This window comes from Alligator mississippiensis, chromosome 9, assembly GCF_030867095.1.
Source record: "Alligator mississippiensis isolate rAllMis1 chromosome 9, rAllMis1, whole genome shotgun sequence".
In the NCBI taxonomy this organism is placed as follows: domain Eukaryota; kingdom Metazoa; phylum Chordata; order Crocodylia; family Alligatoridae; genus Alligator; species Alligator mississippiensis.
The window spans coordinates 75,549,890-75,573,367 of record NC_081832.1 but is presented as its reverse complement, the minus strand read 5'-3'; the positions used below and the strand labels follow the sequence as shown (position 1 = coordinate 75,573,367).

Here is a 23,478-nt window from a genome sequence, read left to right as displayed (position 1 = left end):
TTAGGCTACCCAGGGGCAATGCATTAATTAAATAATAGACTCAAGACCCCCTTGGAAAATGCCAGCTTGCTTTCTGGGTGCAGAGGAATACTAGAGGGGTTTTTCTATTGCAAAGCACCAGAAAACCACAGCAGGGCAGAAGGCTTTTAACACAACAGATTCCTATATGAAAGCACTTGAGAATCACATTTGCATACCTAATGCTTACATTGTGTGGCACCCTTGAAAGGATCTCAAGGCACCCCAGGGTGCCACAGTCCACCAGGCTGAGAATTGCTGCTCTTCATGGGTCTAGCCAGACAGATCCACTCCTGCCTTTCCAGCCTGCATGCTAGGCACCACCCCAGCCCTTCTGGTTTTTCCTCCTACCTTGACCAAACTCAACCCAGCTCCTTTCTGGCCGTGCAACAGCCTCTCTGCATCAGCTCAGCAAGGGCAGTGATACCTAAGCACCTCCACCCCAAACTTTACAGGCAGTGAATGCAATCAAAAGCTTCCCTCTAGCCCTTTTCCCCAGCTCTGGGAGCCAGGCTTTGCTGGAGGGGCATGCCCAGGACAGCTCACAGGGATATTGCAGGGGTGCCAGCCCCAGCACAGGTTCAGGCAGCGCCCAAAGCAGCCTCAACCCTCATGCAATGCAGCTGGGAGGCTTTTTTTTTTTTTTTTTTTTTTTTTTGTGGGGCTTCCTTCCCCCATAGGCTGGCCTGCTTTGTGCAGGCGCTTCCTTTAGGGGCATTACGGTGCATGCCTGTCTGAGTTCAAGTTCAAGCTGCAGCAGGAGGAGGCAGGGAGAGTCCTCCTGGTCCTAGCCCAGCATGGGCTGCCAGGGCAGCAAGCCGCGCTGCTGCGGAGCCGCCAGCAAGGTAAAGCCCTGTGCTGCCAAGCCCACTGGTCCCCACTGGGCACTGGGATTGCCCCTGCCTGCCAGGACACTTGCCCTGAGGAGCTGGGGGCGAGGGCAGCAGGGCTGCGGGGGGAGCTGCTGGGGGGCAGGCTGCCTGGCTTTGGGGTCACAGCCTGGGAGCAGGAGGCACCAGGTAACGAGCTGCCTTGGGTTGGTTTGACTCGCCCAGCGAGGCACTCTGAGCATCCTAGGGGTTGAACACCTGCTTGGAGGAAAGGGGCATCGGTTGCTATTGAGAGCAGGGGTGAGGGGCACAGCCTCTGAGTCAAGACTTCCTAGCCCCTGAGTGCTGGAGGCTGCAAAGGAGAGAGGAGGAGGGCAGGGAATAATCCCTCGCTGTACCCAGCTCGCTGCCCTTCAGCCTCCGCTCCCTGCTGCCGTGTGATGTGAGACTGGGCAAGACGAACCTGGGTCCGACCCAGTCCAGGGCAGTTGTGACGTGCTTGTGGCAGGGGAGAGCTGGACAAGTCTGTGCCGGTCGTCTGGCACTGGCACCTGGGCTGGCACTGGTGGGGTATCACCCCCCTGCCCTTCACACCTCTGCAGGTGTTTTCCCTGCTTCTTGCAATGGTCCTTCCCTTTGGGGGAAGTCTCTTCGAAGCCCCCAAAGGAGCCGTTCGGAAAGGCTAGAAGCAAATTCCCATGTAGACTGAAATGAGGAGGTCCCCAGCCCCTGCCCTGAGCCGAGCCCTAGCCTTGCGGGAGCCAGCAAGATGTTTTTCCGCTTTTGGCTGGGAAGTGAAGCGGGGCTGCGGGGAGGGGTAACCCCCAGCCAGCCCCTCCAACCCCTGCCCCTCCATCCTTCCTGTCTTGCCACCTGAGCTGCTGAAGCGGAAACTGCAGTAGCTCGGTCTAGCTCGCTTTGAAGCAAAGCAGCCTGTTGATTCGGTGCATCCAGGCCTCCTTCCGTTCAGGCCTTCTCTACCAGCTGCTTGATGACTACAAGGGGGTTTATTATTTGATGCCACCCCTTGCCCATCTCTTGTGGGTTTTGGAGCTGTTTAAATGAGCTGTTTGCTCTGGACAAAGTTATTTGTGACTTGTTCGTGGCATGTGACTGGTTACCTGAGCCCCACCACGCTTCCTGAACGGGTGCCGAAAAAAAGGAGGGGTGGTGGACGGAAAGCAAAATGGTTGCACAAGTCTTTGCACATACTCATGTATGCGTGAGTGAGCTGATGCGGCATGTGATTTGCAGAGGATGTGGACGGAGAGCGTGGACTCTCCAAGAGACTCCCCTGGGGTTGCAAGTGCATGTCTGCAAATATTTCTTTTACACTATCTATTTGGTTTGATGCCCAAATCTGATGTTACTGGGGGGGGGGGGAAAGCAGGCTGGTTGCCCCTATCATGGGGTCAAGCCTGTTGAGGGCAGGGCTTGTATTGAAGAGCTCCCAACGTGCTAGAGATGCTGGATGAGATATACAGCTGGCATGGCACCAAGCCACTGTCTTAACTTAAGATGGAATCAGTCATTTGGTGATGCCTGTCATCTTTCTGGGATGGGCCAGCCCTAGTAAATCATAGAAAAGGCGGGTTGGAAAGACCTCAGGAGGTCACGTCTAGTCCAACCCCTGCTGCAAGCAGGACCAGCCCCAACTCCATCATCCCAGACAAGACTTTGTGTAGCCGGGCCTTAAAAACCTCCAAGGATGGAGAGTCCACCACCTCTCTGGGTAACTTATTCCAGTGCTTTACTACCCTCCTCGTGAGAGAGTTTTCCCTAATATCCAACCTCAACTTCCCTTGCTGCAATGTGAGCCCATTGCTCCTTGTCCTGTCGTCTGCCCCCACTGAGAACAGCCCAGCTCCAAATACCATAGCTGTACAAAGTCAGGGAAGGCGGTGTAATCTTGGTGGGTCACCTCTAAGTCGAGTTAGGAGGTCTTTCTCAAAGAAATGCCCTAGCACCTGGATTTGGGCTACTGGAATTTATGGGCTGGAGGCAGCCGCTGCTGGATGGGATTCTGCAACCTCCATCCAGCGGTCAGACTTCAGCGCTCACAACAGCTGCTTCTGGCCTCAAAATCTCTGAATTGCCAGGATACAAGGTCTGGGAGGGAGTGAGTGCAGGAGGGAGAAACCCGCTGGGTGGGAAGGCAGTGGAAGAAGAATTATTCGGGCTTGCACATGAGGAACATGCATGAGAGATGATCTCGTTCCCTGTTGGTGCCTTCTCAGTGCGGGCAGGGCTCCTTGGTCCCAGCGGATGCTATGTCTTTACAGGGAACATGTGTGACCAGAGCGATACCTTCCTTGTTGCACAAAGTTAAATTTGGGGTTGTGGAGAAATTGCCCTCTGCATGCCCTTGGAGTCTCCACGTCTCCCTAGGCATGACCCGGGGTCGGAGCAGGGGTCCTATCTCGTGCTATTGGTTTCTTACCAGGCCAGGGCCTGGGCTGGCCTCTCGCTCTTCCAAGAAACCAAGCAGAGTGGAGCTGGTGCCGGGTGCAGGACCCCAGAGCAGAGCTTGGAGGACAACGTCGGGTTTGCCTGGCCTGCGACTCTATCAGCGCTGTCGTCCCCTTGTGGGGTGACGCGGCTTGCATTTCATCTCGCCTCCAAGCAGGAGGAGTGCCAAGATGCCTTTGCAACAGGGCTCCAGCTGCCATCCTTGCAGCCCTGGTGCAGCGAGAGAAGAGACGCTGAGCAGCAAATGCTCCCCAAAGCCCACATCCCCAGCACCTGCTAGCTGATGACCACTGCTCGAACGAGTCTCCCTGCTTAAGTACCAGAGTTCAGTCGGCACCTCATTTTTCAACCAGCTTTTCTCTCCAGGTTGCTCTGATTTTTCTTGGAGGACTTGCTAACACCCTAGGATTGAGCTTCAAATGTTTGGGAGTTCCCTGCAGGTGGGTGGGAAGAGGGGCAATGACGATCGTAGAGGATGGGGAAGCATTTTGGTTCTTTTGCTGCCCGCTGGCTCATCACTCGGCAATGGCTAACGAATTGCATCGAGCTGCCCAAAATCCTTTGCCTTGAGGCAAACACCGGCTGGGCAGCCCTGTTACCCAGCTCTATGCAGCTGGACAGAGCTCTCTGCCCTGTGCACGGACTACCACAGCTGCAGCCGGGGACCCATATTCTTTTTGGAAAGACCTTTGCAGTCCTCAGGGGATGCTCCAAGAAATGATCCAGGAACCAGAGAGAGCACATTTGCACCTATGAACAACTCCTTCCAATCCTGCTGTAATCTCCAAGGTCTTTTTACCCTGTGCAGTGCACAAGATCCCTGGTTTGGGATCAGCTACCGGGCAGCTAATGCAGAGGCACCACTCAGGACTGTCCATCAAGCAGCTGGCTCGGAGATCACGCGGTCTGAATCAAGCCATTCCTATGTGTGCTGCTGCTGAGTCTGCTAAAAGCACGGTCCCGTACAAACGGTGCCCATCGAACTCCGTAGAAGCTACTGCTCTGTGCGGGAAACGGTCCCCTGACTTGTGTGCAGCACTACTCAGTGCAGAAAGGGATCGGGGGGTAGATGAGACAGGCGCAGAATTCACCAGGCAGCTGAAAAGCAGGAAAAATAAATCAAAACAACGTTCCTCTCCTTTCCCCGGTGCCTGTCTGCTCTGGCCAGGGAAGGGAATCCCGAACGTGGCTGCTGAATGCAAAGAGTCAGCCCCAGCATTCAGTTTGTAGTCAAGCTGAGGATGGGGTTCTTTAGGTCTTGCCCAGCAGTGTCCAGATGTGACTAACAGACCTGCTTCCAGGTTACAGATGCCCGCAGGGGAAAGAGAGGCTCCGGGTACAGAGGTCTGAGGGATGGGCAGCCTCTGGTCCGTGCAGAACTGAGAGCAGCAGCTGGAAGCTTCCCAGGAGAGCAGATGTTGTCGGTGAAGACAAGACCCCGTTGACCCACACGTGCTGGGCCCAGCCCGGACCTGAGCTGGGCCCTTTGTCCCACGTGCTGGCTTGTGCTGTGCTGAGCAGGGCACGGCCGGGGTCCTCGGAGACCCAAAGCCACGTGGCAGTGCAGGCAGGCCCGGATCCTGTCCTGTGCCCTTTTGCAGCGGCAGCACACCATTGCTTCTACTCTGACTGGCATTGCCATAGCCTATCTGACACCTGTGGCTTCCCGAAGTGGCCCGTGGCCTCTGAAAAACACCTGGGCGCCTGCACACCTTCTCAGCCTTCACCGGGGTCTGAGCATCTTCCAGTAGCACGTGGATGTGCGTCTTGTCTGCACGGCCGAGCCAGCTGCTCCCTGCTCAGCTCTGCAGGGAATGGAGGGGTACGTGAGAGAGAGAGGATTCAACTCTCCTTTTGTGCCAGCTGTGCCCTGCCCCTGGAGCGGAGATGGGGGAGGCCGAGGTGGTCCTTGCTGTGGTGGGAGCTTGTTTCCCTGTCACAGCTTGGCTCCTAGGAAAACAGTCTTCTGCACAGAAAAACTTAGCTTTTGCAGTCCCCCTGTGCTCAGAACAGCCCTGGCAATCATCACAGAGCCACAGGAGCCTTTAGCACAGGGCGAGGCCTAGAGAAAGTCTTGGGAGACCCCATATAGCTCTGGCTCTCGTGGTCTCCTGGTCAGCGCGGTCCCTCACTCCCCTCTGAGCAGAGCTGGGAGCCGTCCCCTCTGCTGGCTCCTGCGGGCTCTCTCTGTTCCCACGTGGGGCTCCCCAGGTTGCAAGGCTGCCAGTGCCCGGATGCAGCACTGCCCTGGCACAGGTCTCCAGCTCCCCCTGCAAGGCCAGGGCAGCCCCGACCCCCTTGATGCACACTCGGGCTAGCAGGAAAGGTGCAGCAAAGGGCAGCCTCCCTTCCCTCCTCTCTAGCTCTCTTTCAGATGAGCAGCCTGGTTGCAAACTCCTTCTAGGGCTGTCCAGAAGGACACTAGCCCCCGGCGTGGGCTCTGGACAGGCTTTGTTAGTCTTTGTGCTGCTGCTTCGGCTGGGACTTGGCTCCGTCTCGCGTTCTGTGTGCGGTGGTGGCAGGGAGCCTGCTGGCCTGTGCAGAAAGGGTCAGGCATTTCCAGAGCGCAAGCGCTAAGTGCTCGCGGCCGGACTCGGCACAGCACCAGGAACCCGGCGCAGGAGCTGCGAGCATCGGGCGAGAAGTTCCCTCATTGCTAAAACTCAGCATCTTGCCCAGGGTCAGCCAAGGAGGTCCAGGTTGGCATGTCCTTGGCTATGAACCCCTTGTACAGGAGGTCTGCAGCTGCAGTAAGGGGTCAGTGGGGGCTGCCTGAGCATGACCAGACCTGATTGGGGGTGGGGGGGAACCTGAGGCATGGAGAGAGAGGTCTAAGAGGAGCCTTGTCATCGCCCAGCCTGTCCTAAAGCAGCCCGAGGCAATGCCTTCCATGCCTTCTGTGACTGTGGCTGCCCCTTTTTCCGCCCCTGCGTGCTCTCACGCCTGCCCCACATCTCCTGTGGGAAGATCTGTGGGGATCGCCACGTGCAATGGGTTATACAGGAGGCCAGAGCCAATGATTTAATGGTTTCTCTTGGTTTTAAACCACTGATAAGAGCCCTCTGCAATCTCCCCACCCAGTGCCTGGACTTGCATTGGCACGCGTTCCTGGCCTGCCGGCTCCGGGAACTGTTTACTCTTCAGGGCAGTGCCAGCGCTTCTACCAGGGCAGGCTTTGTTCCTGGCTTAGCACATCCTCCTTGCCCGGCACTTGTTCATTCCCAGCTTGTAGGAAAGTCGAGCTGGAAGGGACCTCGCGAAGCCATCTCCTCCAGCCCCCTGCTCAAGGCAGGACCAGCCCGATTCAAACCCTCCCAGAGCTGCCCCTGTGCCCTGCAGGGCAGCTGGCGGTGAGGGCAGCTCGCAGGGCCTCTGTTTTGCAGTCCACGGTTCGGATGACTGCGGTTTCCCTGTAATCACATGTTTAAAAACCAGCTCAGGGTTATTTACTGGTCGATGCTTTCAGCGCTGACTAACCGCCTGCTGCCTCGCCGACTTAACTGGGACGTCCTGCCCTGGAAGAGGAATCTGTCTGAAGGTGCAGGGACGTGAAAGGCTATTTAAAACAGTGCAGGGGGGCAACCTTTTGGGCACGCTGCCACAAATTAGCCCCGAAACCTACCCGAGTGCCACTCCGATCCCCATCCCCTGCCTGATCTGCTGCTCTGCTTTCTGCTCCCCATCCAGTCTGCCACTGGGTTACCTGTTCCCTACTTAATCGGCCTCATGTCCTGCACAGCAGCTGGCCCCCCGTGCCTCAGGTTGCCCAAGCCTGGTTCAAAGTAATATAGATGTTGGGCACATGCGTATTGCCTTTTTGCAGGCAATTTATGTACGCTCTGGCCTGTGTACAGCGCCTAGCACGCTGGGCTCTGTGTCTGCCTGGGACCAAGTGGCCAAACCTTTGGGCACTTCACCGTGGTCCAAGGATGCTCCAGGCTCTTTATACAGTGAGTCTTTCCCGTCCCCTGTCAGGAGTGTCCCTAGCTGTGTCTTGGATGCCGCGGCAAAGCCTTGAACACAGGCTTTCCTTAGCGGACGCAGTGTCGGTGTGGCTCTCGGTCCTCTGCTCTCCCCATCGGAGAGGCTGGACTCGGGGCTGAGGGCACAGAGCAGTGCCAGGGGCCTCTCTGCTCTAGGAGCCGTCATGCCCGACACCGGCAGACCCTCAGCTGGGGTGAGCTCTGCTTTCAGCAATGCAATTTGGTGCAGGCAGTAAATCACCCCGCTGTCCTTTCATACACCAGGGCTTCACCAGCCTGACTCGGAGCGGGGTGAGGGACACGTTGGGGAGTGGTGTGAATTTTGGGGAGGCTACAGACGAGCTGAGCTGGGCTTGGGAGCAAGGGGAAGCAAACAGCAGCTGCAGTCCTTGTTCCCAAAGCACCACGGGGCTGAAGCCTCCTCCTGCCACTTCCACGGGTGGAAGTCCCCTGACACTAGAGCACCCCACATCCATGCCATCGGGCCCCCCCGGGGGCTGCAGTGAGGGCAAGACACGCCCGCTCCTCCTCCGACACCTAAAAATACCTCTTTCCAGCGGCTGCCCCGGAGCAGCCGGGAGCTGGAACGTGACCCGCTGAGCCCATGTCCCCGAGTGAGCTCCTCCGCCTGAGCTATATAAAGGTGCAGGGATGGAAAGTGAGAGCCCTTCCCGCCAGCCCGGGGAGGGGGAGGCCGGCGATGCTAAAACAAAGCATTCCTCTGCTCCTGATGTCACCGTCTGCACTGGTGCCAGATTAGTTTGAGGAGCTGCTGGGCCCGGCACTCGCCCTTGATTTATTCTTATTTTTCCTTTCTCAGGCCTGCCAGGCTCCAGCCTCCAGCCTCAGCTATTCCTGGGCTCCAAGCCTGGCTATAAAAAGCAGCAGCAGAGATGCAGCGTTTGTGGGCGTCATGCTCCGAGCTGCACCCACGGCCCGGTCCTGGGGACTGGCCGGCAAGAGGCCCTGGGGCAATGGTGCTGTGTGGTGGGGAGATGGGTTATGGGAGCACCTGGTTGTGCCAGGATAGAGTCGTGCATCCCACAGGTCCTGTCCCCCGCCATCCCAGGAAAGCCTGCCCCAGTGCTGGGATGAGGCACATCCTTCAGCCTGCCTGGAGGAGGTGTGTAGGGAGAGGCCTGGGCTGTATGCGTGCGAGCAGGCAAGGATGCACATGTAAGTCTTTCTTTTGCCTTCGGTGCCAAGCACTTGTAAGCCCGGCACCCCCGGCCAGGCAAGAGAGCGAGTGCATTGAAGTGCAGCAGTAATGCAAGCAGGTGTGCATGGTCCAGCCTCTCATGCCTGCTGGGAGGGCCAAGGGTCCATCCTCTGTAGCAGGGGATCGCTGCATGTGGGGGTGACGGCACATGAGCAGCTTTGCTTCCCAGCCCACCTTGGGGTGCTCCAGGTTTGGGGGAGCAGGGTGGAGGGGTGCTTCTGGGGATTTCAGGGGACCATACAAATGCCATGGTAAGCAGCCCAGGCCTGAGAGCTTCCAGTCGTGACAGCTCCAGGGAAGGGACCCCATGTGCAAGCAGAAGCAGAGGTGGGATAGCAGCCACCGTGACTTCGCACTGTCCTTGGGACCTCTCTGAACCCGTCCTTTGGCCCCAGGCCTCTCCTCTACAACTGTCCTCCCCTTGCATGACTCCAGCTCTTTTCGTTCCCAGCAGAGACGGCCAAAATCTCCCCAGGCAAAGGGAGCAGCGTCCCAGGAGTTGAAGGCCTCAAAGAAAGCAAAGGGTGAGGCGCAGGCGGCTGCTAAGGACTCACCCTTGGTCTTGGGACAGGGTGGAGAAAAGTCCTTGCCCCCTCCACCCCTACCCCACCTGCCAAACCAGCCCCTGGCATTTAAGCCACCTGCATTGAACTTGCAGCTCCCCTGCCTGAGGATGTGCAGAAGGAGAAGGCGGTGCTGCTGGAGGAGCAGAGGAGTCCGGCGAAAAAGCTCCTGCGGGGCCAGCAGGAAGACGGCGAGAGATGGAGGGGGAAGGCGGCCACCCAGGCTGAGAGGCTGACCCAAGGTGTCGGGAGCCAGGTGGGACCCAAGCTCCCCGTGGGCCGAGAGCCCCTGTCCCATGTCTCGGTGCTCCCCACCATGGCATTAGCCCTGCACGATGGCTCAGAGGGAGAACAAGGCAGGACCAGGCACCATCCCATCACTCAATAGCCCCAGTCCTGCAGGGATGGCAACCTGCCTGTTCCCCCTGGCCGCAGAGGGCAGAGCAGGTGCCTTCAGCTGCTGTGTGCAGGGGGTTTCTGGGCAGGCTGGGGTGCCCCGGGGATCATCCGCCAGTCCCGTGTCTGTGCTCACAGCTCTGACATTAGCATGTCTCCTTATCCACAGTGCAGATATTGCCCTTTGCTTTGGGGCCTGATGTGGGGGGGAAAGGGGAATGGAGATGTTTTGGATTGTTTTGGCTTCATCATCCCCTGGAGAACCAGACGGAGAGCCCCTTGGCCACAATCTGCACGGCTCCCCAGAGCTCACATGGGCTGGGGGGAAGCATGGACCCAGGCAGCCCTAGGGGCTGGGGCTTCCTTGCATGCATCCAGCAGGGCCTGGGTGAGCTTGTCTGGTCTGCTCAGCCTGCAGAGCTGGGGTGGCAGGGAGCATGAGAGCACGCTAGGGACACAAGGCATGCGATGCCTGAGACATCTACCCAGCCAGACGAGACTGGCGTCGGCCTCTGAGCACCCTGGAGCTTGGGACTTGCTCAGGTCTGGGCAGTGCAGGGCAGGGGCACTGTGCCCCAAAGAGGTCTGGAGATGAGGAGAGCCAGCTCAGGTGGGATCCCTGGGCGTGCAGGACTGGTTGTTCACTTGCTTTCTAGGTGCCAGGGCAGAGCGACGTGGAGCATGAGCAGCAGTTGGATGTACTGAAGCAGCAGCACGCTGAAGCCCTCCAAGGTAGGGGTCTGCATGGGGATGGCTCCCTCCTGTCCCCGGCGCCGCCTCGTCCTGGTGCTCTTCTTGCCCATCAGCAGGGCACGGGATACACGGTGTGCATAGGACCACGGCCTGTTGTGCCCCTACCACCGCCCGCCTGCATCTGGCATGCTGTCAGACAGCTGTCCTATTGTGCTGGGCAATGGCATCTCCCCCCTGTCCCCTCACAGCCATCAGCCTGCTATCTGCACCCTGGTTTTCCAGGGATCTTCCAGCTCCAGGACACTGCATGGCCCCTGGGCACAGCCTAGTGCCCTGCTGGCAATGCTATCCACTAGGCACCCCTTGCGGTCGCCTCTCCCCTGACTGTGTCCGTGTTATTCCCTGCAGACCTGCAGCAGACGCACGACCAGGAGAAGCTGCTCCTGACCGAATCCTACCAGCAGACCCAGGCGTCCTTACAGGTGCTGGCCCATGGCTTCTTCCTGCTCTCCCCTCTCTTAGCCTGCGGACCTGCTTAAAGCAAGGGAAGCATGAAAGCTGTGCAGGGCCCATGCCTTTATTTGCTCTGCTATGGAGCTGCTGCCTGTATCTCCTTTCTGCATGAGGGATGGCTTGGAAGCAGACTTAAGGCAGCAGGGTCTGGGGGTTGGCTTAGAGGCGGCTCTGATTCAGGGCCCCTAATTGCTCCCCCTCTGCTCTTCCTTCCTGCCCTAGGAGACGATCGAGAAGCTGAACTCCCAGCTGAAATCCTTCCAGGAGAGAATGAAGCGGGTGGAGGAGTCTATCTTGAGTCGGGACTACAAGAAACACTTACAGGTGCAGGGGAGAGAGAGGACTGGGGGTCTCGGGACTGCATTTCCACAGCCCTTTGCATGCCACTGACCTCGAGCAAGGCTGCCAGCCTAGTGCTAGGGCAAGGGGCAGCCTCTGATAGGCCTCTGAACCTGGGGGGGGATCAGGGCTTTGGTACCAATGTGAGAACAAACAGAGGGATTCCCCATGTCCTTCATGCCTGGGGAGCTGGGAGCCTGTTGGAAACAAGCAGGGCTTTAGTGAGTAGACTGTGAAGGCGGCATGGGCACAAGTTATGCAGGTGACCTTGGGCTCTTGCATTCGCGTGGCCAGCTCCACTGTGGGCACAAGTGCACGTGGGGTAGGAGTGCATGGCAGGGAGCATGCAGTGTAAGGATCATCTCTGGCTTTTGTCCTCCCAAACCTCCGTGCAAGGATGGGATCCAAGCCAGAGCCATGCACAGGCCACCCTGGCGTCGGAGGCAGGGTTTTGCATGCCCTCTCTCTCCCCTTCCCAGGATTACGGGAGCCCCAGCCAGTTCTGGGAGCAGGAGCTGGAGAGCCTGCACTTCGTCATCGAGATGAAGAACGAGCGCATCCACCACCTGGACAAGAAGCTGCTGAACCTGGAGGCTGTGGTGGGTCCACTGGCTGCTTGGCACAGCTGCTGGGATGGACCGGAAGGTCCCCCACCTGCGGTGCGCACGCTGCTCTCTAAGTGCACATCCTCTGGCTCTGAGTGTCCTAACTGGAGCCCCGGCTCGAGCACATGCAGGCCGGGAGTTCAGCCAACATGGAGAGGGTTACACTAATAAGCTGAGGCTGCAGCCCTGGCCCTTGGCTGGCATGCAGCAGATGCTGCCATGCACCACTGAGCACACACACAGCCTGCATTTGTCACAGACCCGTTTTAGAGCGGAGGTTGGACCTGGCCTCGTTAGCCCCTCAAAGGGGTTCCCAACTGCCAGATCCCCCTTTCCCAACCCCGTGTGGCTTGCTCTAGGTGGAAAGGAACCTGCAGCTGGAAGAGAAGGTGAAAGCCCTGCAGCAGGAGAATGAGGACCTGCAAGTTCGGACAGAGAAGCACTTGATCATGACCAGGTAACTGCCCTCCCCAAGCCGGGGCAAGCCAGCACTCCCACCATCCCCCTTTGTTACCCCCCCAGGCTCCATGGGCTGGCAGTGAGCTGTGGAGGGGGTGCTGTTCCTAGCATGGGGTACCACAGGCACTGCCAGGCAAGAGAAGTACTCAGGTGCCACTGTACCACATGGGGAAACACTGGCTGAGCCTGTCTCTGCATGTATGTGGTGCACAACTAGGGGTATATGTACGTATAGAGCACCCCTTGGCTCTGGGAAGTGTGTGCAGGGACATGCATGATGCTGGCTCTGGGGAGCATGAGTGTGTGTGGCACACATGCAGGGGTATATGTACTTGGAGCACCCTGGCTCTGGGGAATGCGTGCATGGGTGTATGTGCATGCACAATGATGGCTATGGGGAGTGTGTGTGCATGTGCCTGGTGGGCACGCATGCAAAAGTACACAGGATGCATGTGGCTCTGAGACCACAAGTCCATTCAAGGTCTAGGCACTGCACAGAGGTCAACGCAGGGACAAGAACCAGCCCCTACATCAGTGGTTCTCGGTCTTTTTGACATGAGCTGCCCACCCCCACCCATTAGACTCAAGGCCCCTTGGAAGATGCCAGCTCTTTAGTTTTCACTTGCTTTTTTGATGATGGAGAAATACTAGAGCAGTTCTTCTGTTGCAAAGGACTGGGCAAGCCCATGACCGATCTGAATGCTCTCAACACCCTAGATTTCCTATTTGAAACCTCTGGGTTTAGTTTGTGAATCCTGTCTGCCCATCTCATGATACCCTTAAAAGGACCTCCAGGCACCTTAGGGTGCTGCAGCCCCCTGCTTGAGGGTCACTACCCGGGCACGGGGGGAGCCCATCTCTGCCTTGGCACTCCCTGCTCCATCCCCTATCCCTTCCTCCCTACCCCTGCTGTCCCCTTGCAGGCAGCTGTCGGAGGAGCTGCTGGCCACGCGGGGCGCGCTGGAGAAGGAGTCGCAGCTGCGGGAGCAGGTGCACCGGGAAAAGGAGGAGCTGCTGTACCGTGTCCTCAATGGCGATGCACCCACCACCTTCCCACTGCCCGTGGCCGAGGCGCCCCTCATTGCCACGTAGCAGTGGCCCCTGTGACTGTCCCCTGGCTGCTATGGGGGGCTTGGAGCCTCTGATGGGGCTTCCTATCCTGCGGTGACAGGGGAGTCCTTTGTAGGACATTGCTTATGGACTTTGCCCATCTCCTCTGTGCCCCCTTCCTGGTTCGGACCTTGGGGGAAGCCACGAGCCACCTCCATACTGATAAGCCTCGAGGTTACCAGTGTGCCTAGATGGAGCCGTTGGCTCCCAGCAGCAGAAGGAAACTGGGCAGCAAAGCCACGTGTCTGGGAAGGGGACCCGAGCTGGGTTTTGTCAGTCGGTGAATATGGAACCAGAGGTGGATCTGAACTGGGAGTCTCTGGGTCCAAGTGCCTTCAGGTCTGACTCTGGCCCTGCGTTTTATGGCTCATCTCCATCTCTCTCTGCATCCACAGGGCCCGACTGTCTTGTAGGCTGGTGCCACGAGGCCCTTTGGCAGGAGCATGGGGAGTGGGTGACAAAAGGGAGGCTGCATCGCTCCTTGACTCCCATCCTTTTGCTCCAAGAAGCTGTGTCCTGGGCTGAGGCTGGGTGGTGCCCATTCACTGGGCAGAGCTCCATGCACAGGCTGCTCGAAGGCTCCCTCTGCCTCTCAAAGAAGGGGCCAATGCAGCTGTATTCCCTGCTGAGACCCTCTGCCCTGGCAGCCTGGCACAGAGGGGCTCTGTGTGTATAAGAATCCAGCTCCTTCAGTGCCCAGCGGCTTCCCCTCCCCATGCACTTTGCTCCCCGTGTCCCTGAAAGCCTTGGCCGGGCATTCTCCTCAAGCCTGCACAATGCATCTCCCCCATCCTCCTTGTTTGCTTTCATCTTCCTGGGGAAGGAGACTCACTCCCCTGCTCCACCCCATCACTCCTTGCTGGACCTCTCCTGCTCCCCCAGCAGCCAGGGACATGGCTGCAAGCTCCATGGTGGCTTCAGGTGTGCAGGGGTGAGCAGCTGAGCTCCTGCAAGGACCAGCTGCACGGGGAGATGTACTGGAATCACGTCCTGCAGCAACTGGGGCTCGAAGCTCTGCAGGAGGGGGCAGGTGCTTGAGCTGTGAGCCTGCTTTTGAGCAGCCCTGGGATGGCCCAGAGCCTGGTTCTCTACAGGTTTGCACCTAGGAGGGTTGCTGTTTCTTATGGGAGGTGGGATGAGTAGGCAGTACTGCAATCCTGCCTCAGCCAGGGGGACCGTGATGGACAGCACAAGAGGGCAAGGACCTCCTCCCCTGTGCCCCAGCACTAGGTGGCCCTGGCTATGGGGCGAGGATCGGAGGGATGTGCACGGTTTGGATCTCCCCCTTTCTGTGCTAGCAGGCAGGAGCCGGGGAGGGCTGGGGCCCAGCCGACCTGCTGGAAAGCCCTTGGCAGCTTGGGAAGTCACTTTAAGGAGTATTTTGCCTGTTTATTTCCTAAAGGTGCTGCTCTTTTTTTGCAGTGAAGCGATAGTTTTTGGTGCCTGGGAACTGCCAGGTATTTTCACGGGAGTTAGAGTGGCTAGCCGCATTCGGTCTTTGTTCCTCCTTCACTTCCTCCTCTGCCTCTGACACGCCAGGGCCCTGGAGGGACTCTGAGCATGCATGTAGATGTACAGAAAAGGAGCAGCTTCCCTCGCCCTTCCCCAGGGTTCAGCCTTCACCGGCAGCGTGTTGGGATCTGCACGCCCTGAGCTGCTCAGCCTGTGCCTGAAAGGATCGAGATCCCCAAAAGCCTGAGCCGCTAGCAAACCCCCAGCCGTAAGGTCAGCGACAGAGGGTCCCCAGACCTGGGGCTTCCCTGGAGTTGGTCTCATTGGGCGTTTGTACACGCCACGTGTACAAAGCAGCATCTCTCCAGGGTGAATCTGAGTAGGACCCTGAGCCGTGCTCTGCCACCCTGCTGCTCCTGGCCGGAGAACCACAGGGGCTACTGATTAATCTCTGCCAGGCTTGATGCCCTCTGCCCTGCTCTTGTCCGATGGCCGGCATCAGGTTCCCGGGTGCTGCTGTCTGGCGCGGATAGGATGACACCGTGCAGAAGAGATGTGGCAGGGGCCGGGCAAGGCATCTGTCTTGGAGCTAGCAGCTGAGCTCCAGCCAGGCAGAGCTTGTTTTACCTGTAGGCCTGGATCTTGGGGCAGTCTCTAAAGCAGTCGGAGTTGCTGGCTGCTTTCCAGGTCCTTCTCCTGAGCTGGAACAAGCCCAGCAGTGGGGATGAACTGACAGCATCTCTTGAGGATGGGAGGCGGGGGACTGACACCACTGTATGAGATGCACTTTCCATGCCCATACTTTGGGGAGAGCCTGAGCAGGGAGACGGCTGCACCACTAACAGCTGCAGAGCTTCCCCCAGGGATAGCGTGTGCGTGCGTGTGCTCTGAGCTGTGAGAATACAAGTCTGCAGGACATTACCAAACCAATGCAATGTCGGTGTTTTCCATGGATGGTGAGGTTGCGGGGAGGGTGCTTGTGTTGCCTGTTGCTTCAGAAGCCCTTTCCAGCTGTGCAGGGCAGTGGGGCATGGGGAGTTGCCCCTGTGTTTGGCAGAGCAGGGGTTCAACTTTGGCCCCAGGACCCAAGAGACCTGCAGACCTTGCTCAGCTACACCTGGCTATAGGCTGAATGTGAGCTGCCCTCACCTGGAGTCCCATCAGGGCTGGGGGGTAGGCCTGGCTCTAGCCACAGCAGAGCTGCCCAGGCCGATTCACAGAAGTTTAGAGTTGGATCATCGGGTCCAGCCCCCCTGCTCTGGGCAGGAAGAACTGCTGGGTCCAATAACCCCAGCAAAGTGTGTGTGCAGTCTCCATTTGAAGATCCTGGAGCCTGGTGGGGAGGGGAAGGAAGAAAGCCTTTGCAAAGGTATTTTTGCAAAGGTATTTTCTACTTGGTGCTTCGGTGGGTGATGCGTTTGCTACCTGGCACCCTTAGCTTGCAGTCCGGGCTGCTGCAGCACGGTACGGTCATCGCGCAGCTGCCTGGGTGCATCCTCCCACCACCCCCCTTTCCTGGACCGTTTGTCCAGCTCCCTGCCCCTCTCAGGGCTGGGTTTCCCCAGCTGGGCACACAGCAAGGGCTGAGCTCTCCATAGCCTCTGGTGCTGGAGGATCCAGCTGCAGTCATCATCTCAAGGCAGTCTCACTGCACCCTCGGTGCCCCCCGTGTGCTGGGAGATGACCAGCTCTCTCCTGTTTAAAGCCAGTGATTTTAATAAGCAAATGCAGAGGCAGAGCCAGCAAGGGCAGAGAGGCCCCCAGCCTGTCTTGCAGCCACCGAGGAGGTGTTACCGCAAGCCCCCAGGCCGAGCAGGGCCTCGGCTAGCCAGGCTGCCCGCCCCACAGGGCCGGGAGCACGCGGACACGGGTGGTGGCGCTGGCGCTGCCCTCCAGGTTCTCGGCGCGGCAGGTGTACAGCCCGGCGTCCACGTCCCGTGCCTCGTCCACATACAGGGTGCTCTCGGCCTCCTGCCGCACCTGCCCCCCGCGGCGCACCAGGTCCGTGCGCTCCCGCACGTAGGGCGGCCTGCCCACCTAGGAAGCAAGGGAGTTCAGGGGGCCAGGGGTTAGGGAGCCAAGGGTTTCATAGGCTGGGAGCCAGGTGGTCTGCATGCTAGCCCTGGCAAAGGTCTTCACGGCAAGCCCTTCACCACAGGTTTGGGCTCTCTCGGAGGGGCGTACACCTGCAGCAGTGGCCCCCTGGATCCCGGCTGGAGCAAAGAGGGGCTCCCGAGATACAAAGCCATGGCAAGCTGCCCTACCTTCCGCCCCGGGTACTCCCAGGTGAAATCCACAGCCACTTCCGGCTCTCCGAGCACCGTGCAGGTCACATTGAAGTTCTCCCCCACCCGCGCGGAGGTGCCCGATGCCCGCACTGTGGGCTTGGGGGCAGAGGAAGGGTCTGCAAGGGCCAGAGGGAAGGAGTGAGGTGCAACAGGGCAGAACACCCTGGAGAGAGGCTGGACCCCTAAGGCCAGTCCTTTGCATTCCCAGGTGCTAAATAGCTTCTCCTCTGCCATCGCTGCAAAGCACCCAGACTGGGCCAAGAAGGGGTACACCCCGCCCTTCTGTGGGAGAAGCCATGCCAGGCTGATCTGGGGCCACAAATTCCTCCCTGGCCCCAAGCTCAGCAATCAGCCGGACCCTGAGCAAAGGAGCAGACCCTCCAGCCAGGGCCCTGGGAGGTTTCTGAGCTCTTGGCACGAGCCACCAGCTCCTCTGGGCATCATAGGTGGGCCTGGGGGGGATAGGGTGGGAGATCTGCCATGGGCAGGACTTCACAGCCAAGCCAGAGCAGGGCCTGGCAAGGGGCCACGGGGCCCGCTGGGACCCTGGCAGGCGGGCGGCACTCACAGTTGATGTAGACCAGCATGTACTTGGTGGAGATCTGCCGCACACCGCCCAGGCTGGCCATGCAGAAGAGCGAGCCGGCATAGGAGGGCCGGGAGCGGTGGATGGTGAAGCCACGCCGGACGTCATAAGAGATGTCCCGACCGTCCACGGGCACCTCCTCGGGGGGGAACTCGCGGTGCAGCGTCACACGGGCCAGCGGGCTGGTCACCTGGCAGGGCAGGAGCGTGGGGCGGTTCGTGCGCAGCTGGACCACCTCGTAGTAATCCTCCGTGGGGACAAACAGCTCCTGGGGGTCTGGGGGGTACAGAGGACCCATCAAGTCCTGGCGTGAGAAGGGAAAGCCCCCATCCAGCTGCCACGAGCCACAAGCACCCGGCACTCTGCGTTGTCACAGCTCACTGCTGCTGAGGGGGGCAAGACACCTCTCCCCCCGGGCCGGCCAGCTGCTCCAAGGGCCCGCACACCTATCCAAGCAAGCCCGTGGGCTCCCCCTGGCATCCCCTGGCTTTGCAACCCCCCCATGGCATTGCTGCCACCCGCCAGCCTTGCCCTGGGCTTCCCTCCCTGATGGACCCCTGACCTGCAAAGAAGACAAAGGTCTTGCCCGTCCTGTCCTCGCCCTCCTGGCATGGGCTGTCCTGGCACTGGAGGGACCAGCAGCTGTACTCGCCCGTGTCGGCGGCCGTGGCGTTCACCACCAGCAGCTGGCTGAACTTTGCATAGTGCTTGACCCTGGAAGAGAGGGGCCTGCTCGGTGTGCCTGAGGACAGAAGGGCTTGGCCGGGCCGCTGCGAGGCTGGCAGGCTCCACGGCCCCTGGCAGTGTGGGAAGGACCTTGGACGCTTGCAGCCAAGATGCACCGTGGCCTGGCTCTCTACCCATGCAGGGGCAAGGGACCTCCTGCTTTCTGATGGCTCTGGCAGAGAAGGGCAGATCCAGGGGTGCATTGCTGCACTCGTACCCCTTTTCATTCCTGCTCCATCCAAGCCAAGTGCCTGGCCATGGCAGCAGCTGCCTTCACGGCTCCTCGTCATCTACCCGATCCCTTCTGAGCTCTCCATGCCACAGGCCTTAACAACCCCCTTAACGAGCCCCTTTCTAGTGCTCTCGATGTCCTGCCGACCCAGCTATCTGCCCTGCTGCTGTCTCTTCCCCGCTCCTACCTTGCAGCCCTGCAGGCTGGTTTTTAATGCCTTGCAATGGGGTTATATTTGGTTTTTGCTTCAATCATAAACTGAATCATCCAGCCCTGTGCTCCTACTGTATTGATACAGCTTCTAAGAGACAAACAGGAGTCGTGTTGTACCTCACCCTTCACACCCACCTTTGCAAACTCCTAGATCTGCCCATGGCTGGGGCATCCCTGTGTGCGTGCACACACTCCGAGGGGTTGTGCTGGGGGAGACCTTCAGGCTGCCTCTCCCCGTGCACTTCCTAAGAGCCCCCTGGACAGGGATTATGCACCCGGGTCCCAGACCCCAAGCGGCCCCTTCTTCCCCGTACCGATCCTGGGGCTAGGGCTGGAGCCACGTACCTGAGCCGCCCTTCCTCATCATCTTGCAGGTGGGCAGGGTACCTCCACCGGACCGCCCGGCCCCGGCACCGCAGCTCCAGCGCATCCCCTGCTTGCAGTGCCAGGGACTCGGGCACCTTTTGGAACTGCCCCCGTGCCACCACCTGGCTCAGGATGGAGACTGGTGGCTTCCCCACGCCGGGGGCAGCTGTGGAGTTCATGGGGGGCTTGGCCTTTGGCAGGGGCTTGCGTGACACCAGCTTGGCCTTCCTGCCCGTGCCCTGGGCAACCCAGGGTTTGGACTCTCTCGTGGCCTTCTTCTCTGGGGCTTGGGGGCGCCGCATCTTCTCCTGACCCTCCGCTGGGGGGACAGAAGGGGAGAGGGGATCAGGGATGCCCCAGGCAGGGGGCCAGAGGATCTACATGCCCCAGTCCTGGCTTCTCCTTGCACAGGACTTTTAGTGGCAGGGCAGGCGTTGGACCCCCAGCACGGATCCCATGGGTGCTGCCCACATCTGCCTGATGGAGGTGACAGATGTGGGCACTCCCCGCTGCTCCATGGCAGCTGTAGCAGGGGAGGGCACCTGACGCTGGACCCAGGGCTGGCCGTGAGCAGCCTTTGCACGGCCGTGTTGTTTGCCCTGTGCGCTCGCACCCAGCCCCCATTGCAGCGGCCGCAGCTCCGCTCTGCCGGCGAGGGGCGACCGTCCTGCTCAGGAGGATGGAGGTCCAGGAGGGTGCAGTGAGGCAGACAAGAGCCCTCCTTGGCCTCACCTGCTCTGTGCTCAGCAGCCCTGGGCATAGCAGCTGTCGCTCCCCATCTCCCCTCCCCAGCTGCTCCCAGGTGCGGGGTGTTGGGGGCACCTGGCTGAGAGCAGGCGCTCGGGGGTGGATGGTCCATGGCTGTCAGGGGGTCTCTGGGAAGGGGCTGGCATAGGCTTTTTGCAATGCTGCCCATCCCACCACCCCATGGAGCTGGGGCCCATTGGCAAACTCCAGCCAGGCTCTTGGGGGAAGAAGTCGGCTCCCAATGCCCAGGTCAGGGGCTAACAGGGCTTGTGTTTGCCCCATGCTGCCTCCCCACAAGCCCCTCGTGGCGTGGGACACAGAAGTCCCATGCTAGGAGGGGGAAGAAATCCCCCAGCTTGGGGACAGTGTGGGAGCTGCCAGACTTACCCCAGAGGAGGAGGAAGAGGAGGCAGCCCAGCATGGCCAGCACCCTGGGGGTCATGGCGGCATCCACGGGGCGGTCAGCCACGTCTCTCCCAGCTCGGGGCAGCGAGTGCCACGCTCTCGGCTCCCTCCAAGGGGCTGGCTGGGCCGGGCTTTGGGGGGAGGTGAATGAGGGGCTGGGGTGCGGGAGACGAAGGGGGCAGATTTCAAAGCAATGCCGAGGCTGGCCTCCTTTCCTCTTTAAACAGAATCCCTTTCACACCCGCCTGCGATGGGAGCCCAGGTCCCTCCCAGGAGGTGAATAGAGCTATTCAGCGCCTGGCTCCGACAGGCATGCACCAGGCTTAAAACAACAGCTCCCACCTCCTGCGTTCCTCGTCCAAGCCCGGACCGGGCATCCGATGGAGAGGGCAGGGGCCGAGAGGAGGGGGGCTGCCCCAGGATGTGCCACGGGAAAAGGAGGTGAAACCCAGAGAAGATAAGCGCTGCTCCTGGCTATTTTCCTTGCTCTCAGCAGCGTGGACTCCAAGGACCCCCAAAGCAGGTCCCATAGGCCCGGTACTCACGTCAACAGCGATGATCTGTAAGGTCCCCTCCAGCCCCTGACAACTAGGAAAGCATGCAACTAGGAAAAAATCAGCAGTGGGTTTATCAGGGCTCTGCACCTGTAGCAGAAAGCCCCCTTTTCCTCTTGCCTGCATTTGCTCTCCCTTCTTTGGATATGTTTCTCTTTTTCTACCTTTCTTCCTTCCTCTTGCTTTCACTTTAAGATAAGGAATTGTGTTTTAAAATGTGTGTGTGTGCATTTTGTGTCTCCCCTTGTATTTTGGTATTTTTATCTATTTGTGTGCCATGGCATTTGTAGCTTATATTTTATACTCCTCACCTTTCAACTTGCAACTAAATGTGTTTGAGTAAGTTATACATTGTAACAATGTTAACAAGGGCAGGAATCAAACTGCCCTTCCCTGTATCAGGCTGGCCTCTGAAAGAGTGAGTGAGTCAGTGATTGAATGTGTAACATGGAAGCAGGCAGCAATTAACACCTGGAAGCTGAACTCAATAGAAGACAACCTAACAACCGGGAAATCTCTAAACCTCACTGATCAAGGGCTAGAAGCCCTGGCCTGACTTCATCAACACCAGAGACCAACTTTGGGGCTGAATAGCTCCAGATCGACCATTCCCAGAGCCCTATTCTAAATTCATCAAAGGACTGCCAAACCTGCACGTACATGCGGACGACCCCTGGGGCTGACAGATGCTGTCCAGTAGCCACCGAGGGGGGATAAGTCCCACAAGGGTCAATGACCCCTGGATTGGGCAAACCAGAAAACAGGGGAGTCACCAAAGTCTACCAGGGACAGATAAAAGGCAGTGAAAAGTGACCCTCAGTGGCGCCCTCTTGATCTCCAACTTGACCAGACGTGTCCAGCCAGAAGGACCAGCCGGCGACCCCCTTCTGGAAGATAACACCACGCTGAAAGAAGCCTCAACGACAGACTCCAGCGCTTGTAGGATAGGTATACCTGACTGTAGCTTGCTACTGTGTGTGTGCATGTGTGTGTGGGGGGGGGGGGGGACCAGCCCCAAGGTTTATGATTACAGTGTTTCAATCTGCCTAATAAACTAGAATTTTAAGGATCCCGAGTTGGACATTTGTAGCCAACATTCTTTGGTGGAGAACGCAGGCATTATTCTAGGATTATTAGCAGATTGGTAATTGGGGAGACTGTGTCTCCAGATAGAACCCACGTCCACGGAGGTGGGTGGGCAATAGCCACCCAAGGGGGTGGACCAGGATTTAGACTCACCCAAGGGGGTGGGCAGGCTCAAGGAGGGTCTGGATTTAGTTGTCACCCAAGGGGGTGGACCAGGATTTAGACTCACCCAAGGGGGTGGGCAGACTCAAGCAGGGTCTGGATTTAGTAAGGAAGGGATTTGGTTGTGGAACTGCAGGGGCAGGGGCAGAGTTGGTTAGGAGTGCGAGGACTCAAGGAAACTGAGAGGCTTGAGGCATGTTGAGGAAAATGTCTTTGTTTAGGAAAAAAGCCCCTAAGGTTGGAGCAGGAGGCCAAGAAGATAAGTGGGTACGGAGGGAGGAAATTCCCCCTCTCCATAGGGAGATTCTGAAGGGTGGACCCAGCCCATGGAGAGAGGATGTGTGCACCCCAGGCTTTTCCATAGGGGACATTGAATCTCAATTTGAAAGATTTTGCCTTTGTGAAAAACCCTCGGTTCAAAGGCAACACATTTCCTTGGTCTGGCTGCTATGGCATGCTGTAAAAACAGCAGTTGAGGAAAAAGCTCAGCGAGCCTCTGAAATTGAGGAAAAGGAGGAGCTAATGCAAATGCTGCAAGATAGAGGTGTCCAACTGGAAACCAGGAATCAGACTCTACAGGGCTTGTCTCGGAACTTGGAAAATGAAAATGAGCAATTGAGAAAAATAAATCAAGACAATGCCCAACAATTGGAATGATTGGACCAAGAAAAGGCTAGCCGAGAAGCCTTGCAAAAATTGGTAAAAACAATGGCTAAAGATCAAGCTGAGAAGGGAGCCAAGGCTAACCATGGCCCCTGTCTCAATACCATTAACCGTTTCAAAAAGCAACTGCAGGAGCGTAGCCTGCAAGTAGCAGCTGTCATCCAGGGAGACCAAGCCAGGGATTCAGACATCCCCTTCAATCCAGGAGAGATTTGGGGTGGGGAGATGTGGGGAGATCCAGAGGATGCAGGGGAGCCCTCTCCTGAAGACCCTAAGTCAGATCAGGAAAGGACCTTGGTGCCTGAGGTGAGCGCAATCACACAGACCTCAGTCACTCGGGATGCTCAGGGAAAACCCACAGAAACCACACAGGTAACAGTCCCCCTCAGTGGAGCTGATCTAGCAGCCCTGGCCAAGACCCTGGGATCTGCTAACATTAGGAATTTGGGACAGTGGTTGCAGAAATCCCTGAATGTAGTGGAGTGTGAAACCCTGAGTGTCCGGGAATGGCACCGCCTACTAAGGGCTTGCACCACCCAGAGATTCAGGCAGCGATGGATCAGGAGGACAGCTTTGGGGGAGACAATATTCCCCAGAGCATAGTGGGCTTGGGGATCAGTTTGGGAAGAAAGACATTGAAGGGACAGTTTGGGGCTAGCCACCAGACACCTGGGGAACTGTTAGGGACTATGTGATCTGGTGTGTTATGCTGGGATTGCTGTCAGGGACAGTTCTGCCCCTAGACAAGGAGAACAAAAGGACATCGGACACAAGAAGTATAGATTACCCTCCTGGGTTTTG

At 58.4% G+C, this 23,478-nt stretch overlaps 2 protein-coding genes across 5 annotated transcripts; one reads left to right on the top strand and one right to left on the bottom strand.

The window, feature by feature from the left end:
• The first annotated feature begins 725 nt into the window (after positions 1-725).
• Positions 726-14,681, top strand: CCDC69 (coiled-coil domain containing 69). Of its 2 annotated transcripts, none has more exons than XM_014610065.3 (9): positions 726-863; positions 8,974-9,043; positions 9,178-9,338; positions 10,135-10,210; positions 10,580-10,653; positions 10,907-11,008; positions 11,503-11,622; positions 11,988-12,085; positions 13,011-14,681. In XM_014610065.3, the coding sequence occupies exons 1-9, from the start codon at positions 816-818 to the stop codon at positions 13,177-13,179; spliced, it is 918 nt and encodes a 305-aa protein (XP_014465551.2). In that variant the 5' UTR covers positions 726-815; the 3' UTR covers positions 13,180-14,681. The 2 variants fall into 2 exon arrangements, with proteins under 2 accessions (XP_014465551.2, XP_014465546.2); XM_014610060.3 differs by having other exon boundaries at positions 8,971-9,043.
• A 1,666-nt stretch (positions 14,682-16,347) lies between these two features.
• Positions 16,348-20,426, bottom strand: LOC102568924 (platelet-derived growth factor receptor-like protein). 3 transcript variants are annotated; one of them, XM_019488479.2, is made up of 6 exons: positions 20,195-20,423; positions 19,040-19,379; positions 18,125-18,237; positions 17,506-17,799; positions 16,914-17,053; positions 16,348-16,686 (listed from the first exon to the last, which is right to left on the bottom strand). In XM_019488479.2, exons 1-6 carry the CDS (start codon positions 20,247-20,249, stop codon positions 16,474-16,476), a joined length of 1,155 nt encoding a protein of 384 aa, XP_019344024.2. In that variant the 5' UTR covers positions 20,250-20,423; the 3' UTR covers positions 16,348-16,473. The 3 variants fall into 3 exon arrangements, with proteins under 3 accessions (XP_019344024.2, XP_006262450.2, XP_059568908.1); XM_006262388.4 differs by having other exon boundaries at positions 18,086-18,237; positions 20,195-20,421; XM_059712925.1 differs by lacking the exon at positions 16,914-17,053 and having other exon boundaries at positions 18,086-18,237; positions 20,195-20,426.
• Between the last annotated feature and the right edge of the window lie 3,052 nt (positions 20,427-23,478).

Bases quoted from the DNA above. Each gene is read 5' to 3' on its own strand.
- CCDC69 (XM_014610060.3), top strand. From the start codon at position 816: ATGGGCTGCCAGGGCAGCAAGCCGCGCTGCTGCGGAGCCGCCAGCAAG. The intron at 864-8,970 runs GTAAAGCCCTGT...TTTCGTTCCCAG, and splicing joins GCTGCGGAGCCGCCAGCAAG to CAGAGACGGCCAAAATCTCC. The intron at 10,211-10,579 runs GTAGGGGTCTGC...TATTCCCTGCAG, and splicing joins GCACGCTGAAGCCCTCCAAG to ACCTGCAGCAGACGCACGAC.
- LOC102568924 (XM_006262388.4), bottom strand. From the start codon at position 20,249: ATGACCCCCAGGGTGCTGGCCATGCTGGGCTGCCTCCTCTTCCTCCTC. The intron at 19,380-20,194 runs GTAAGTCTGGCA...CTGTCCCCCCAG, and splicing joins CCTCTTCCTCCTCCTCTGGG to CGGAGGGTCAGGAGAAGATG. The intron at 17,800-18,085 runs GTCAGGGGTCCA...TGTACCCCCCAG, and splicing joins GACCTTTGTCTTCTTTGCAG to ACCCCCAGGAGCTGTTTGTC.